Source organism: Falco rusticolus, chromosome 1, assembly GCF_015220075.1.
Source record: "Falco rusticolus isolate bFalRus1 chromosome 1, bFalRus1.pri, whole genome shotgun sequence".
Lineage (NCBI taxonomy): Eukaryota > Metazoa > Chordata > Aves > Falconiformes > Falconidae > Falco > Falco rusticolus.
This window is the reverse complement of record NC_051187.1, coordinates 66,845,712-66,861,604: the sequence shown is the minus strand read 5'-3', so window position 1 is coordinate 66,861,604 and position 15,893 is coordinate 66,845,712. Positions and strand designations below refer to the sequence as shown.

The 15,893-nt window shown below is 35.5% G+C and overlaps 1 protein-coding gene across 2 annotated transcripts in view; it reads right to left on the bottom strand.

The window, feature by feature from the left end:
• The window catches only part of SGCZ (sarcoglycan zeta), a 222,905-nt gene that overhangs the window by 114,265 nt on the left and 92,747 nt on the right, over positions 1–15,893 (bottom strand). For both annotated transcript variants that reach the window (XM_037400821.1, XM_037400828.1), the window contains exon 2: positions 10,919–11,020. In XM_037400821.1, coding sequence (XP_037256718.1) covers positions 10,919–11,020 — 102 coding nt within the window. The remainder of the gene's footprint in view (positions 1–10,918; positions 11,021–15,893) is intronic.

Below are 15,893 nucleotides of genomic sequence, written 5' to 3'. Positions count from 1 at the left end.
ATAGAATACATTAATTTGGTCAAAATACAATCTATTTTTTATTTTATCTGTAGAATGCACGGTATTTCAGGTTACTTGTTAAAGAAGAGAAGATGCAATTTTCAGGTAATATTTTATTTGAAATTTTAATATTTTTTAATAAAATTAGTTCACTCATCATACACTTGGTAATGAAAATAATAGAAATTGTTTCCCTTTTTGCAATTCATTCATGAGGAAGCTCTTCATGTCAGCAAGGCTTTCAACTAATATTAGTACTACTTAACACTCTTGGATGCAGGCCAGTGACAAAACATGGTCCTTGCTATGGAATAATCAATGCTTCCATTTTATTTCTTGAAATAATAAATTTGAAACTGCTTTGGAGTAACAATATTAACAAAGATTCAAGATCATAATCCATAAAATGATGAAATGTGGTGCTTATTTATTTTGCACCTCAAAAGGAGAACGATTACTCCATCTGCCTTTTTTAAGGAGGGATTGAATTAACCACATATTGAAGATCCATAAGTAAAAAATATAACTAATATACTTCTTACGCTGCCTAAAAAACGAAAAAGGAAAAGAACAGTTTTTATTCTAAAATGCATTACTTGTTGGCTTACAAATACTTTAGTAATTTGTATTACTTTATTAAAATGCTTCTAACATTTCTTGTATCTGTGTACCTTCTGTACCTTACTTTAACTTGGTAATTCCTCATTACAATGTTGCAGCCACATTGCTTCCTATAATTGATGGAAGTTCAGCAGGTTTCCTGAGAAATTGATCTGGCAGCAGAAAAATTGAAATTTTAAAGTCATTGAGGGAGGGATTTCAGAACTATATAAAGGAGATTGAAGTTTAAGTCAGAGTACTAGATGGATGAGAAACTCCTTCAGGGAACAGTCAAAAACAAACAAAAAATGCTCTGTAAAAGCATTTTCAAAGCAGAAAATTTCATTACTGGTGACAAGTTGTTTCTGAAACTAGAGGTTTATAGCATAATATATTTCTTATGACAACTAAGGCTGTATAGTATAAATTAAAAAAACCATGCTTGCTGTCTGGAATAAAAAGCTCCAATTCTTAGGACTGACCAATAATTTTTAAGTGTTGTGCATAAATACGCAAGTTAAATTTGATTGTTCATATGCAAAAAAAATGTAAAACAAGTGAATGTTGTTGATTATGAAGCACTAAAATCCAGCTTGGTTCTTACTGAATTGCAAGAAAATACAGAGCTCATTTCAAACAGGAGATGGACAGTCTTATAAATGCAATTCTTCTGCTATTTGCTCATAGTAGTCAGCTATCAGAAGCTGCAAAGGAACAAGAAATTTGTGCCTTTAAGAGAGCAATGGTGTCCTAATCAGGGACTGTCAAAACAGATGTGATGATTGCACTATATCTTATCTTGTGAATTTCACTCCAGGCAGTAAAGACTAACTCTTATTTTTTTTCATCTTAAAATCTGGAACATTCATTAATTTTCTCTATTATCCTGTAAGACACCAAATAGTGTGATTTGTCCCCAAAAATATGGTATTTTCCAACAGTTAGAAAGCAATTTTCTTGTCTTGCTTAGATTTTTTTTTTTTCCTCCTGATAGAATATAGAAATGCTGACAACAATAATAGGTAGAAAATACTAACTCACAGTCTAAAAAAATACAGTTCTGATAAATTACATAAATAGGTAGAAGAACTATTTTTTCCAAACTGTCTCATCAAGCTCTGGAAGTAAGCTTCTATAACTTTACTGCAGATGTTATTAAAAGAAAAATTGCTTCAGAACTTAATTTTGACCACTCACATACCCTTTAGAGTAAGAAGCAGATTTTGGGTTTGAATTTTTTTTTTATTTATTTTTGCATATTATGAATGGTTTATCTGCTTTAAATAATTTTATCATAAATGTTTTTTATAAGTGAGAAACATCATACAAAACACAAAATACACTGAAAGCAAAGTTGACAAAGTGAAAGGACTGTAATAATTCTGTTTCATTTCAAGATAAATTTTTTCTATATTTAATGGATAAAGCTAATTTTTAAGTCGACTTGCACTTCTGCAAATTACACATTCAAACTCTGGGACAACAACTTCTGTTTCAAAATTAATACCTTGTGAGAATCTTTTTATATCCATTTTTGAAGCATTACATTTGAAGTTCTGATTTGATTATTACCCCCAATACTTTTGAGAGGTGTCTGATATGAAACAGGAAAAGAAAAAGAGTGTTATTATAAATGAGCTGGAAATAATTAAACCTCTGAACAGTTACAGCCACAATCCCTTCATTATTTTTCCTGTTCTCTTTTGCTTCCAGAAATTACTTGTTCATACACTGCTCCTCCTAGGTTTTTATCATACACAAACTTGCTGAGAGTGCACTGTGCAGGTCCAGGTCATTAACGAAGAAATTAAATATTGGCCTCAGTACTGACCCATAGCACTAGTGACTGGCCTCCAGCTGAGCTTCATGCCACTGGTCACAAGCCTCTGAGCCCAGCAGTTTAGCCAGTTTTCAGCCCACCTCACTGTCCTTTTAGAGTGTACATGATCAGTTTGCGTAGAGTATGTTATGGGAGACTGGGTCAAAAGCCTTGCTAAAGGCAAGATTAACGATATTAGTTGTCCTCATCCACTAGGCTAGACACACTGTTGTAGAAAACTGTCAAGCTGTCTCTCCTTAAGAAATCCATGCTGACAACTCTCAACAGCATTAGATGTATTATTTTATTGCATGAATATTCTTCGCTATTAGTACACTGTGCTTTTGGATATGAAGTAGATCTCCTCCTAATTTAACACACTTTTTACAGTGTTTTGGGGGAAAATTTGTGTTTGCCTACAAAAGGCCTACAAGTGAGGGCACTGAACAGCCCAGTTCATAAGAAATATATTTCAAATTACCTCAGCAGCCCTCAAGCCAGGGTTCTCAGACTAGTAGTATTTGGGGGAGATAAAATAATTTTATGTACTTTGTTTGTGCTTAATGGCTTACATGGATATTCCCCTCCTCCAACAACTGCCATTTTTCCCCCTCCCTCTAAGTTTTATGTGTGCATCCATAGTTCTATGGTTTCTAGGGAGGACCAAAAATTAAGGTCTAGTTTAAGTTTATACAATGGGATGCAACAGGTAAATGTTACTCTCCATGAAGAAAGATGGGTAAATTCCTGAATGAGGACATAAAGACATAATTTTTTCTCCTTTCTCCTTCTCTTGAAAGTCGTCTGCTTTTACATTCCTGCTTTGGATCAGATTTGCTATAGAAATGTTAATACAAAATTTTCTTCATTTTAAAAATGCAGGATTTCTATAAGTAATTGCTTAGCTTCTGTAAATTGCAACTACATTATTTTAAAGTTGATCAGGGGAAAAAAAAAAAGGTCATTCCTTAGCTTAAGGTGCCCATACAGTTAAAACAGTTAAACCAATATCAGTTTGAATGACTGTTAGGATCAGACACAGACACAAGACATTAATGTCAAAGTGAAATATCACATTGTTTCATAGAAATTTACCCCAGTGGAATATGTATGTATTACACAAAGGAAGTACTTGGAAAACTGAAAACGCAATTGATACCAAAACCAACAACAAAACCTAGAAAAACAGTTGCTACTTTATTAACTTTCCCACATCCTTCTGCAGAAGTGTTCCCAAATCAAATTCAGTTCCTCAGGCTGGCGTAAAATTGGGTGGATATAGGCCACACATTACTTTATTCATGAGCTGTAATCAACCAAAGTAAAAGGCTTGGGTAATATTATCACAGAATTTTTAGTATAAAAAGCAGAGATCCTCCTTGACTGAACAACAAGTCATAGTAACAATAGGAGTACAGGTTGACATGAAAAAATGATGTGTTCAAAGGATAAAGTTGTTCAATTGGATGACCCCCAGATAGGTTTCAGTGAAGTATAACAAATCAAGGACAAAATCATGAATCATGAAATTTCTTATCAGCTGTCAGTGAAAAGCGAGCACAGCCAACTCAATTTCAGAATAGCAGTCCCTACAGAGACCACCAACAAATATAAGAGTGACTTGTCCCTTGGCAAAGCTTGTGATTAAAAAAACCTTATATCTTCTTCATAGCCAATAAAGTAACACGGGGCTTTCAGTACATTGGAGCTACATCATGTTGAGAACCAAAATGACTTAAGCAGTCCTTTATGCCATAATGAGGACTTTATTCTTAGTGACAGGTGAGTGATCCCAAGGGCAAGGCTGAAGTGTAGGTATCAGAAAATTTAACTGAGGAGCATTTCAGATTTTATCTGAGAGGACTGTGACATGCAGTTGCAGAAATTAGCATTGCACTTCACACTGAGCAATAAAGGTGGCAGATTCTTATGTGCCTTTGTGATTCTTTTGATAGTACTAAAATGGTGAGTAATGACATCTCCTAACTGGAGTTTCTCTGATACCTATATACCTCTGTAGTGGTAGGACTGCAGGACTCACACTAATTTTACCGCACAGTAATGGGGTATCATACAGAGCAGAAAAGAGAGTGGATATAGCAAATAGTTTGGCCTTGTATTTTTAGAAGATATTTCAGGGCTGGATGGGGGAACATTTTCCTCCTCCTCAACCACAAAATCAACAAATCAACATACTTGCAAGACCTAACAAAGGATTATGAACATGTTGCAAGAACTTTGGAAACTACAGCCCCATCAGTCTCACTTCAGTTCCTATGAAGACAATGGAGGAAATCTCCCTGAAAATCACTGCAAAGGAGATGAAGAAACAGAAGGCAACTGGGAAAAAAATGAGCATTGGTTTAGTAATGGCAAGCAGCATCTGATTTGGTGGTCCTGTATAACGAGAAGACTAGCTTAATGGCCAAAATGGGTGGATGTCCTTCCTTAATTTCAGAAAGGCTTTTGATGTGATCTATGCTGATTCTTTATAACCCTTATCAGAGAGAAGCTCAACAAAGGCATTCTCTTAGAAAAGGAGTTTGGGGTTTTCACAAAGGCATCTAAGGCCCAAAGACAAACCTAAATTTGTACACCGTGATGGCTGGAATTTACGAAGGTTAAGTTTGTATAATCATCAACATAGAATTAGAGAGACAGTGAAGAAAGAAATTAAAGAAATCTGTTGTAGAACTGCTTTTATCAAGATTGATTCAGGTTTAGAAATAAAACAAAGTAAAAAAAAAAAAAAAAAAAAAAAAAAAGAGCTCTCTAAATATTTATGATATTCAGTCTCCAGAGTGGATATCTGAAGAGAAGGAATACCCAATACCTGAAAGAAGTTCTGCTTTCAAACCTACCTACAATTACTTAGTTCTCATACAATGATATATTTAAAAGTACAAGATTACAGAGGGTTTTCAGAGCTTTCTGTGTTCAGTTAGAAGTTTATATGTATTCAGTGTTTCTTGTTTTGTAGAACTTTTTCTAATGACTTTTAACTAAATCATTAAATTCTGTTCTCTAAGGATACCTCTGGAAAACACATGCTCTCTAACTTCAGAGAATACACTTTTAACTTTGTAAATTGTACAGAAAAACCAAAGCAGTCCCCCCCTTTAAAGGGCAATGAGTTACTTATTTTATCTGCAATGGAAGTAATTTGACAAAAAGAAAACTTGATTTTCTTCAGCCCTTAAGAACTGTATCTGAGAATGAAAAAGGTCAATAAAGCCAAGAATACATTCTCAAGAAAACAACATAATAAACTGCTTTTATTGTCATGTAACAAACTAATAAAACTGTACCTTTGTTGTTTCCATTCACAAATGCAGTAGTATGGATGCAGTAGTAGGATGATAAAGACATTTAGTTTATAAGAACCGAAATATTGTAATAATTCAGTTATTGCATTATGTGCTATTTGATTTCATACATTTCAGTAATGGAACACTACAAAGAATGTAGTTTGCATTGTTTCTTTGCATTATATCAATGCAAGTGATATAAACATGGAAAAAATAAACATTTTCTAGATTAAATTTTCTGGTTTCAGACCAGTAATTTGATCAAAAATATATAGCTAGACCAACTATAGTAAAAGTGAAATTCTCAGTAAAATTAAATTCATGGAGTATACGTACCCTTGTTTCAGGGATATAAAGATGTCAATTCAGGAACAAATGAACCCTTACCAGCTCAGGTTTCGATGTATCAGTGTATTGGGTTTGCATGGCAAGGTTTATGCAGCAGGGGTGCTACAGATGTGGCTCTATGAGAAGCTTCCCCTATGCCCTATGACAGTTGGCTTCAAGACAGATCTGCTGCTGGCCAAGGCTGAGCCCATCAGTGGCGGTGGTAGTGCCTTTGTGGCAATGCATTATAAAAAGGGGGGAAAAATTACTGCGAGCAGTTTGTGAATAACTGCGGCTTGTGGGAGGGACCCCAGGCTGGAGCAGGGGCAGAGTGTGGGGACCCTCCCCCTGAGGAGGCAGGAGCAGCAGAGACAGCCTGTGATTGACTGACTGCAGCCCCCATTCCCCGTGTCCCTGCAGTGCTCAGGGGAAGGAGGCAGAAAAAACTGGGAGTAAAGCTAAACCTGGGAAGAAGGGAGGGGTGGGGGAAAGGTATTTTTAAGATTTGATTTCATTTCTCATTATCTTACTCTGATTTGATTGGTAATAAACCAATTTCCCCAAGCTGAGTTTGTTTTGCTCATAATGGTAATTGGTGTTTGATCTCTCCCTGCCCTTATCTCAACCCATAAGCTTTTCATTATATTTTCTCTTCCCTTTCCAGCTGAGGAGGGGAGTGATAGAGTAGCTTTGGTTGGCACCTGGCATCCAGCAATAGTCAACCTACCACAATCAGCTCAAGTTCTGACATGCAATTAAACCATTCGATGAAACTACAAAATTTTTTTTGTGTGTATGTCCTGTGTTGGCTGTGATAGAGTTAATTTTCTTCTTAGTAGCTAGTGCAGTGTTGTATTCTGGCTTTGGTGTGAGAACATGAGATTTTGGGTTGGAACCTGTGGTTCTGTGAACACCACTAACTGAATAGAGTAGAAAGGTCAAAGCAAGAGAAGCAAGGTTAGGGAAACAGCACCCTCTGAGCAGCCTTCTCATTTACACAACTTCTACAAACAAAACAGGAATGAATATTCAGTTTACCCAAGACTTGGATTTTTCATTATTACTTTCTGATAGAAAATTAAACACTGGCAGGAGAAAATATCACTAGATGTTTTGTTTTGGTTTTAAGAATTCATGCGCATTTGTTCTCCAGCTCACTTAACTCAAAAAATATTTTAGCATTTACTTTTAATAGTCAGGGGTTTAATGAAGCAATCACAAGAAGAAAGACAAATTTTGAACTTATATACAACGTTCAATACATCTACATCTTTTCTGATAAATGCAGTTTAAGGTCTGCATTTAACCCTGCATAAATGATCTTACTTGAGGATCCAGATATGCTGCAGGCAAAAGTGGTAATTTCAGCATCTGTAAGCATACGTGAACCTTACCCTAATGAACCTGGTCACCCGTCACATTTAAACTGCAGCGGCGGGGAGCTCAGTTCAGCCTAGCTACTCAGCAGTCTGCCTGGGACTCTTACCAGCAGTTGTTCACTATCCTGCCCTATTAATGAACATGCCTTATCAGCTCCAGATCTAGCTAACCAAAAGATGGCCCCGGCATACGTACCAGAACTCCACTCATGACTCAGCCATAGTATAGCACACTTGCTGCTGTACCCTTCTGCTGATACTGGTCTCCCACCTAACTCCGTGCTAAAGTAACAGCAAAACGGTGCACCCTGACCTGCAGGGCTGAACGCTGTACACAGAGGTTCACCCAGAGGCCGTCCTACAAACCACATCACCAGTGCAGGGCAAATACGTCCGTTCCACAAGTTTATTACTGAATATGTTACAAGTCATGTCAAGAATTAATAGAACGATGCCATTTTAATGTCTGTACTCTTTTAGAAGGGAATGGGTAAATTTGCTTAAAGAGCAAACTCCTCATTTAGAAAATAAATAAGCAACATATGCATGTAAAAGACTGCAAAGACATCAGCTTCAAATGAGTTTTTGATTCCATGGTACATTTTAACTCTGGTATACATTAAACAAATCATTACTGTTTCTGTGGAAAAGGCAGGGAAAAACATTCCCCTCTATGTCACCCAAAGTAAACACTAATGCCTGGTAAGCAGGATAGCTCTTCAGAATCCACTGTTTGTATTGACTAGGTCTCTACTGACTGTAATGAGAGCACAGAAATTCTGGCTCTCTTTTAGACTTCTATGGCACCAGAGTCAATTCTGTAAGTGACAAAAGAGCTAATGTCACATGCAGATGCCACACGTCTGGGGAAACACCATGCAGAGACATCACAACACCTTACCATAGAGCTTAATACAGCTCCAGAGTTTTTTTTCATCATTCCCTCATGAAATTCACATTTGCATCCACACAAGTTACTGAAACTTTAGCAAAACTATTGAGAAAGCTGGCAGACTGGAATACGAAACTAGTTGAAATGCACTGCAAGATGAGTCTATATACACACCACTTTTACCTAGGTAACAAGTGTTTTCATATTAGTAGATATAAGTAGTCCTGCAACACCAAAAATATTTTAGTTGAAATACCTCGTCCAGTTAACGATCTACTCTATCTGTTTTCCTCTGCTGGTTTGAGGACACTTACTGACAGGTCTACCTGTGTTTCATGAGCCTCATAGAACTAGTGTGACTTTGTGTCATGCTACTGGTAGACTTGTGCATCCCATTCCTTTACAGTAGTTACATGTGCGTGCAATTTATTTCTGAGATTTGTTAGCAGCTCTGAGTAAATTAGGACCCTACTTGAGTCTCTCATTACCCTTACTTGAAACAAAAGTTTCCATGTTTACTTTAAGAGAACAAATGTTCTGCAATATGAAGCCCTGTGCAAGTAAATATCCCAAATGACAACTCTCACATACAATAGCAGAACATGGAACAATAATAGACACCATCTAACCACAGAAACAAACTGGGAAAAATGCACTATGACTGATTTTCTACTACCTTTAAGAAAAGGGATTCTATACAGCCTAGAAATTTTATACCAGTTTCATAAAGTCTGCTACTGGAATATTCATACTAAAGAAGTTCATGCTTTAGGCACAATTTTAAATTGAATTGCTGTACTAAATATCAAGGTCTAAGAATGTCACAGCACCATACAGGCTATCAGGCTGCAACAAGGTCTTTTACTATCTCATACCAACATACTCTTCATACAGTCCCTCTGCTGCCTTCTCCTCATCTTGCCTCATCCAGGGGCCACTCTCTTCTCTTGCTTCTCCCTCTCTCCACTTCTTCCTCAGCCGCTCTCCCTTCCTTGGCTTTCAACCACTGAACAGAACCAGCTACACCTGCACCTTATCTACATCAGCCAACCCACCGCCCCTGAAGCCAGCCCACAGTTGTATGTTATCAATGCTAATTAATCCAGCTTCATTCTTCTACATAAGAAAACGCTTAAAATACTTAAATATAGACAAAAGACAAAGTATTCTAGTTAATTCAATGAATTCTAGAGTTTCAAAATGATAAAGAAAATACTAGACAATTACAGAAACTACTTTTGAGGTGCTCACACTTTTCCATAGCAAGGTAGTATAGGAGAAAATAAATCCACAGCTGAAGGTCCCTTTTGTAGATGTCTTTTTAATTTTAGAAGGCAGAATCTAGCGTTATTGATTTACTCTTGGTAGCAGTGTTTGGCGTTTAAATGGTCATTTATGTACTTATGTGTTGACTGTTTTGCTGTTCCTCCCCCTCAAAATTCTGATCAATATCTAAGCTATAATATTTGCATTTATTTATAAATAATTACATATTTTATTATAGATTTATCTTAGCTAGTTATTAATATTTTTAGCTACTATTATAAAATAAACATTAGGAACAATATCTTGTTACAAATTTAATGTATGGTGAGTTGAAAAGTCAAAAATATCTGTTCAATAACGTGATCAAAATTCAACATTGCTGGTGAATATACCTAAATGTTGTAGAAAGATGTCATTTATGAATGTACTTGAGACTTTTTTCATATACATAGAAAGACAGTTTTTAATAGATGGAATTTTCCACAAAGGCATTTAGGGTAAACATAATTTTCATTCCTTTTTCAACTTTTGCAGCATGTATATTAAAGTTCCTTGCAGATGATTGATGAAACCCATTGTAACATTCCTCTCAGATCATAGGTCATCACTTACATAGTAAAAAGAACTTAAGAGATTTCCAGTATTTCAAAAGTTTTTTATAATTAATTGATGATGTTAGTATGAACAACATGACTGAATCTAAACAAATGAGTTAAAATAAGCTACACTGATTTTCTGAATACATAATATCTTGGTTTTCTTTTTTCTTCTATAACAGCTTGCTGCTGTATGATAAAACAATTGCATTTAAGCAACATTAAAAATGGTTTGCTTTGAAAAAAAATAAATCCTAGAGCATTATGCAGTTTAGAAGAGTTTCTGTACCTAATGAGGGGAGGGAAAAAACAACAACAACAAAAAAAGAAATCACACTAGCTACTACCAGAAAGAACTTAAGCATTTGCAAACCCATTCTTTATTTCACTGCATTTTGCAGATATCACCAATCTTGTTTTTCTGGAGTTCACATCAAATGAAGAGTCAAATGTTCCATTCCCAGAGCTGAGGTCATTTGAAGTAAAAAATATACATGCTTTGAATCTCCTTTTTTTAGGATAAGACATTTCTTTTAAGAAGCAAGCAAGGTTTCAGAAAAAAAAAGAAAAAATATTTTGACATGAAGGAAGCTTTCACTGTTAAGGTATTCTCAAAGCAAACCTCTACTGATTGCTAATTTAGGAGGTGTAAGAATTAAACTTTGTAGTTTGAGATGGAAGAGATAAATTTCTATTAGTTGTAAATTAAGAAAAAGATGAAAAACACCTACCTTTCGGGAATGGATTTCTTTCACGTATAGTGGAAGTAGAAATTCAGATATTCCTTCAAGTCGTATTCCTTTTTTAGTGACTCTCAAATTTCCCATTCCATCCTACAATCAATAATATATATATATTCACTTTAGGAAATAACCTTATCCAGAACAATCTACAAAGAACACAGTAACTGGCCTAAAACCTAAAATAATGAGTGCTGTCCCACTGTCACCAGCTCTCCTGGTGATCTTGGACAGAAGCTAGATGGAGGGATTTATAGGCAAAGCTTCACCTAAGACTGAGGTAATAAACTGTGCAGCCTGATGGTGAACTGCGTGCATTATTCCTTGGCTGCACCTAATACAAGGATACAAATGTAGATCCTAAGTATTCCTTTACTGTAGAGGTGAAGCTAGATCTTGAATTACAACTGCTAAGTAAAACAATTAGTTAATTCCCTTTAAAAATATATGTAGCATTTGATAAAACAAACTATCCTGTTTCTGTAGTGAAATATTAAAAAAAAAAAAAATATGCCATTGATATGTCTTGAATTGACTGGTTTTGCTTTTCCCAGCAATCAAAATACATAGGAAAATATCCCATAGGAAGAAAGAAAAAAAGGGTTTTTTTATTAGTAGTTCCTCATTACTACTAAGAGCAGGTTGCTGGTGAAAAGAACTTCAAAAATATTGAAGGTTATTTTTGATTGCTTGTTTTAATTTTTCTAAATAGAAAGAGGAAAGAGGTCATTGTAAAAATCTGGATGAAACAAGCAAACCAAATGATTCAATGTTCAATAAAATATAAGCATAGAAAAGTGACCATAAGGTTTCAGCTGTATTCTTAAAGAAAAAACAATGAAACCTGCTTGATCGTTATGAGACAGGATCATTTTGCGCAGTGATAGAAATTCAAGACTTGAATGCTTGTTACTATATTCCTGACAGAAGATAATTCACTGCAGAGCCAGTGGAATTCAGATTGAACCACTTAAGTACAAAATTAGGAAATTTAACGTAATTGCTGATTTTGATGCCATTACTGATTGTAGTATAGCAGAACAGTAAGAACTTGAATTTCTTCTCTGTTTGCTGAATTATGAAACAAGTAACCTCCACTTGCTGGGCAGCTGTAAACAGCTGGATAACAGTGTCCCCAGCTGCTGTAGCTGAAGCTGGAAGAGAACACTGGATTAAACATTATGCTTATCTAAATATAGTGTAGCCACTATAGCTATTCCCTTTCTAAAACAAACGATGTCAATATGTCAGATATTTGATTGACACCGCTACATCCACATCTGAAGAAAGGCTGTGAAAATGTTAACTCTTTTAAGACAACAAAAAGAATTACATTTTATACAATGTAATTCAGCTGGTGTTATTTTCCAAACAGAACAAGGATATAGTGATAGATAGCTTTCCACACTATGACAGATTGGCAAAGAACATACTGTTGGGAATCATGCCTTCACATGTCAGTTATAGGACTAGAAACCCATGTGCCTGTGACTACAGAAGCAGAAACTATCAGAGTCAGAAAATAAATGTAACTCCTTTCCAAAGCAGGGAACATACAGAATAGCAAAAGCTACTGCTAAGGCTACCTATAATATAGAATATATTTGTTAAAGTAATATGTCACCAAAAGAAATTTACAGACTGTACTAGTCCATACAGTGTTTAGCAAAACTGGTAACTGATTACATAAGGCCAAGAACTGCTTTTTTTTTTTTTTTGTGAGAAGTGCTATTTGTATTCAAACAGTGTCATGGTTTAACCCTGGCCGTCAACTAAGCACCACACAGCTGCTCGCTCATTCCCTCATGGCAGGATGGGGGAGAAAATCAGAAGAGTAACAGTGAGAAAAGTCATGGGTTGAGATACAGACAGTTTGATAGGTAAAGCAAAAGAGGTGTACACAAGGAAAGCAAAATAAGGAATTCATTCACTATTTCCCCTTGGCAGGCAGGTGCTCAGCCATCCCCAGGAAAGCAGGGCTCCATCACAGGTAACAGTTTCTTTGGGAAGACAAACATCATCACCCTGAACAACCCCCCTCTCCCCTTCCTTCTTCCCCCACCTGAGCAGGATGCCATATGCTATGGAATATTCTTTTGGTCAGCTGTGTTCAGCTGTCCTGGCTGTAGACCCTGTGTAAGCACTGTTCATCAATAATAAAAACATATTATCAACACTGTTTTCAGCAGAAATGCAAAACATAACGCCATACTAGCTACTCTACCCAAGCCAAAACCAGTACAATATGACAGCTGAATTATCAATTAATGCTTGTTAAAGAAGTGGTTTTATTTTAAAATATGTTTCTTAAATCAAGAGATGAGACATCTGTACAAATCATTTCATACACAAGAACTCAGGCATTTGTAGGCTTTCTAAGAGTGTAATATGAGACTGGTGCTTATTTTGAAAAGGAAGCAAGATAATGAAATTCGACTTTTCTCTTGAATTTGCAGTCTACATTAATACCCATTAATTTTCATTATCAACAATCCTATTTTTCTATATATGCTATAGTAATAGCATATAAAATCATAATATGAAAGAATAAACTGAGAAAAGACAACAATCATGCTATGTTTTTGGCAGTGAATAAATAAATATTCAAAAAGAATTAGGTACTGATTTATTGAATTGGATATAAACACATTTTCTAACTGAAAAGTTAAATTCAATATGTGGTTTTATCTGCTTCTGTGGAATGTTTGTAACTGATAGGCACAAAATAATATTTATAATACAACTAAAAAAGAAGTGAAAATATACAAAGTCAAACTTTTAGAAAACTGGAAATGCTGAAATTAAGGTTGCCTGGAAAAATTCCATCTGCTCCGTCTTGCATGTATGTATATGCGATAAAGTTTATAATTATATGTAATATTTATTCTCCTGAATCATAGCTAATTCCACACAAGGTCAGCACTAGTCTTAATAGGCAGCTACTCACTAATTTGCTTTGTCTCATTATTTTCGTTGCTCCACTTTTACTGTACTCTGTCAAAACCCTGCTTTGAAGACAGTACCGCCAATATCTCTCTTGGCTTCTGTCCTTACAAGTGCTTATTACTGAAGTTACACAGTTCTTCACAACTGTTAATTAATTTTCAAAATACTTTCAGTGGCTCTATAGGAAGTGATACTGTTCTTATGTTACTCTACGGGAAATGGAACAGAGAAATTAATTTGTTCACTAATTTTTGATGCTTATCGTATTTTATTTGTTTATTTTCAGCAGAGTAAAGGTAATTTCTATAGCAAATTTAAACTGCCAGAGTCTCGAGTCTTGTGTCTAGTGATAGAGCCTACTGCGTCCAAGAGGGCTTTCCCTTTTCTGAGTGATGTCTCTAAATCCTCATTCTTTAGTTCTTCACCAGTGAGCCATACACCTACCAGAGTCCAATAGTTTCAATGCAGACAGACTCTGGACAGATAGAAACACTCTAGTTTCAGTAAAATTACATTATTCAACATGAGAAGACAGACACTGCACTCTGGACCATAAGCCACAAACGGTGTTATAGCATATAAAAGAGAAATAGGTTGACTGTGACCTTAATTGCTTGATAAATGCAATAATCTTCCAAAGACTAACTTCCTGAAATGTGTAATGACTGGTATGAAATAAGACTATACAGTAAAATAATGAAAATAGTCAGACATGTAGTACAACATGCCTAATGAGGCTCTTCCCATTTAAAGAATCACTGCCCAGAATGTTTTCTTTATCAATAACTCCCCACCCTGTTTAAAGCAGGTTTGGAACAAGAAGTTTCTTGTTTCATTGAGTAAGAACTATGCTGTTATAGAGAAAAATCAAGGATTTTCAGAAGTAACATAACTTGGTTAAAAAGTTATTAGGATTGAAAAGATTAATGAGAGGAAGGTCCAGTCTTCCTGGCTCATTTAATGCACTTATGACCATGAAGATCATCTTAATGTTGAGGCTCTGCCAGGAAGATGAAAACTATTATAAAAAGATTTTAAAACAGATCCACAGAAAAAAATCTGTTCTAAAATGTATTTGCATTTTCCTGTAGATAAGATTTTTATGTAATATTATTAGTATAATTAATTTTAGATATTCCTTATGCTAATCTTCCAAATAAACTGCTTAAATTATTTAGGCTTTCCAGGCAATGAATACTCAGATTATCATTTTGGTGTGATTCAATTTTATTAAAGTGCAAAAATACACTTGAACAAATATTCCAGTACTTTCTTACAATAAGTAGATGCCAAGTTCACATACTGGGGCTGGGTGAGATGGAGTCAACTTTCTTCATAGCAGCCTATAAGGTGCAGTGTTTTGGATTTTTGATTAAAACAGTGCTCATCACACAGTGATGCTTTGGCTGCTGCTGAACCGTGCTTGCACAGCATCGAATCTTTCTCTTTTCCCCTCTCTGCCCCCCAATAAGTACAGTGGGGACAGGGAAGGAGTTGGGAGGGGACACAGCCAAGACAACTGACCCAAACTGGCCAAAAGGATGTTCCATGTCTGTAACATTATGCTCAGCAATAAAAAGTGGTGGTAGAGGAAGAAGTGAAGAGAACAGGGATTTTCTTTCAAGGTGGCCAATGCTTGGAGACTGATTGGACATCAGTCTGTTTGTATGAGGTGGTAATTGCCTTTGCATTGGCTTATTTCCTCTTTATGATTATTTAGTATTATGTGATTATTCTCAGATTGTTATTCCCTGTATAACTTTCTTTTTTTCCCATGTAAGAAGATAAAACAGTGACTCTGCCTCATTTATTTTGTGCTTTTCCCTACCTGCAACACTATGAAAATACAATCCCCTCATCTTTACACCCACAAATACATCTACTTTTCTGTTATTATTTAAAAAAATAACAAAATCATCACCATCAATATTTTATGGCATTCTTAGATTATATTTCTTTTCAGTTACGAACACCAAAAATTCAAACAAGCAGCTATTAAAACCTTCAAATACAAAACCTA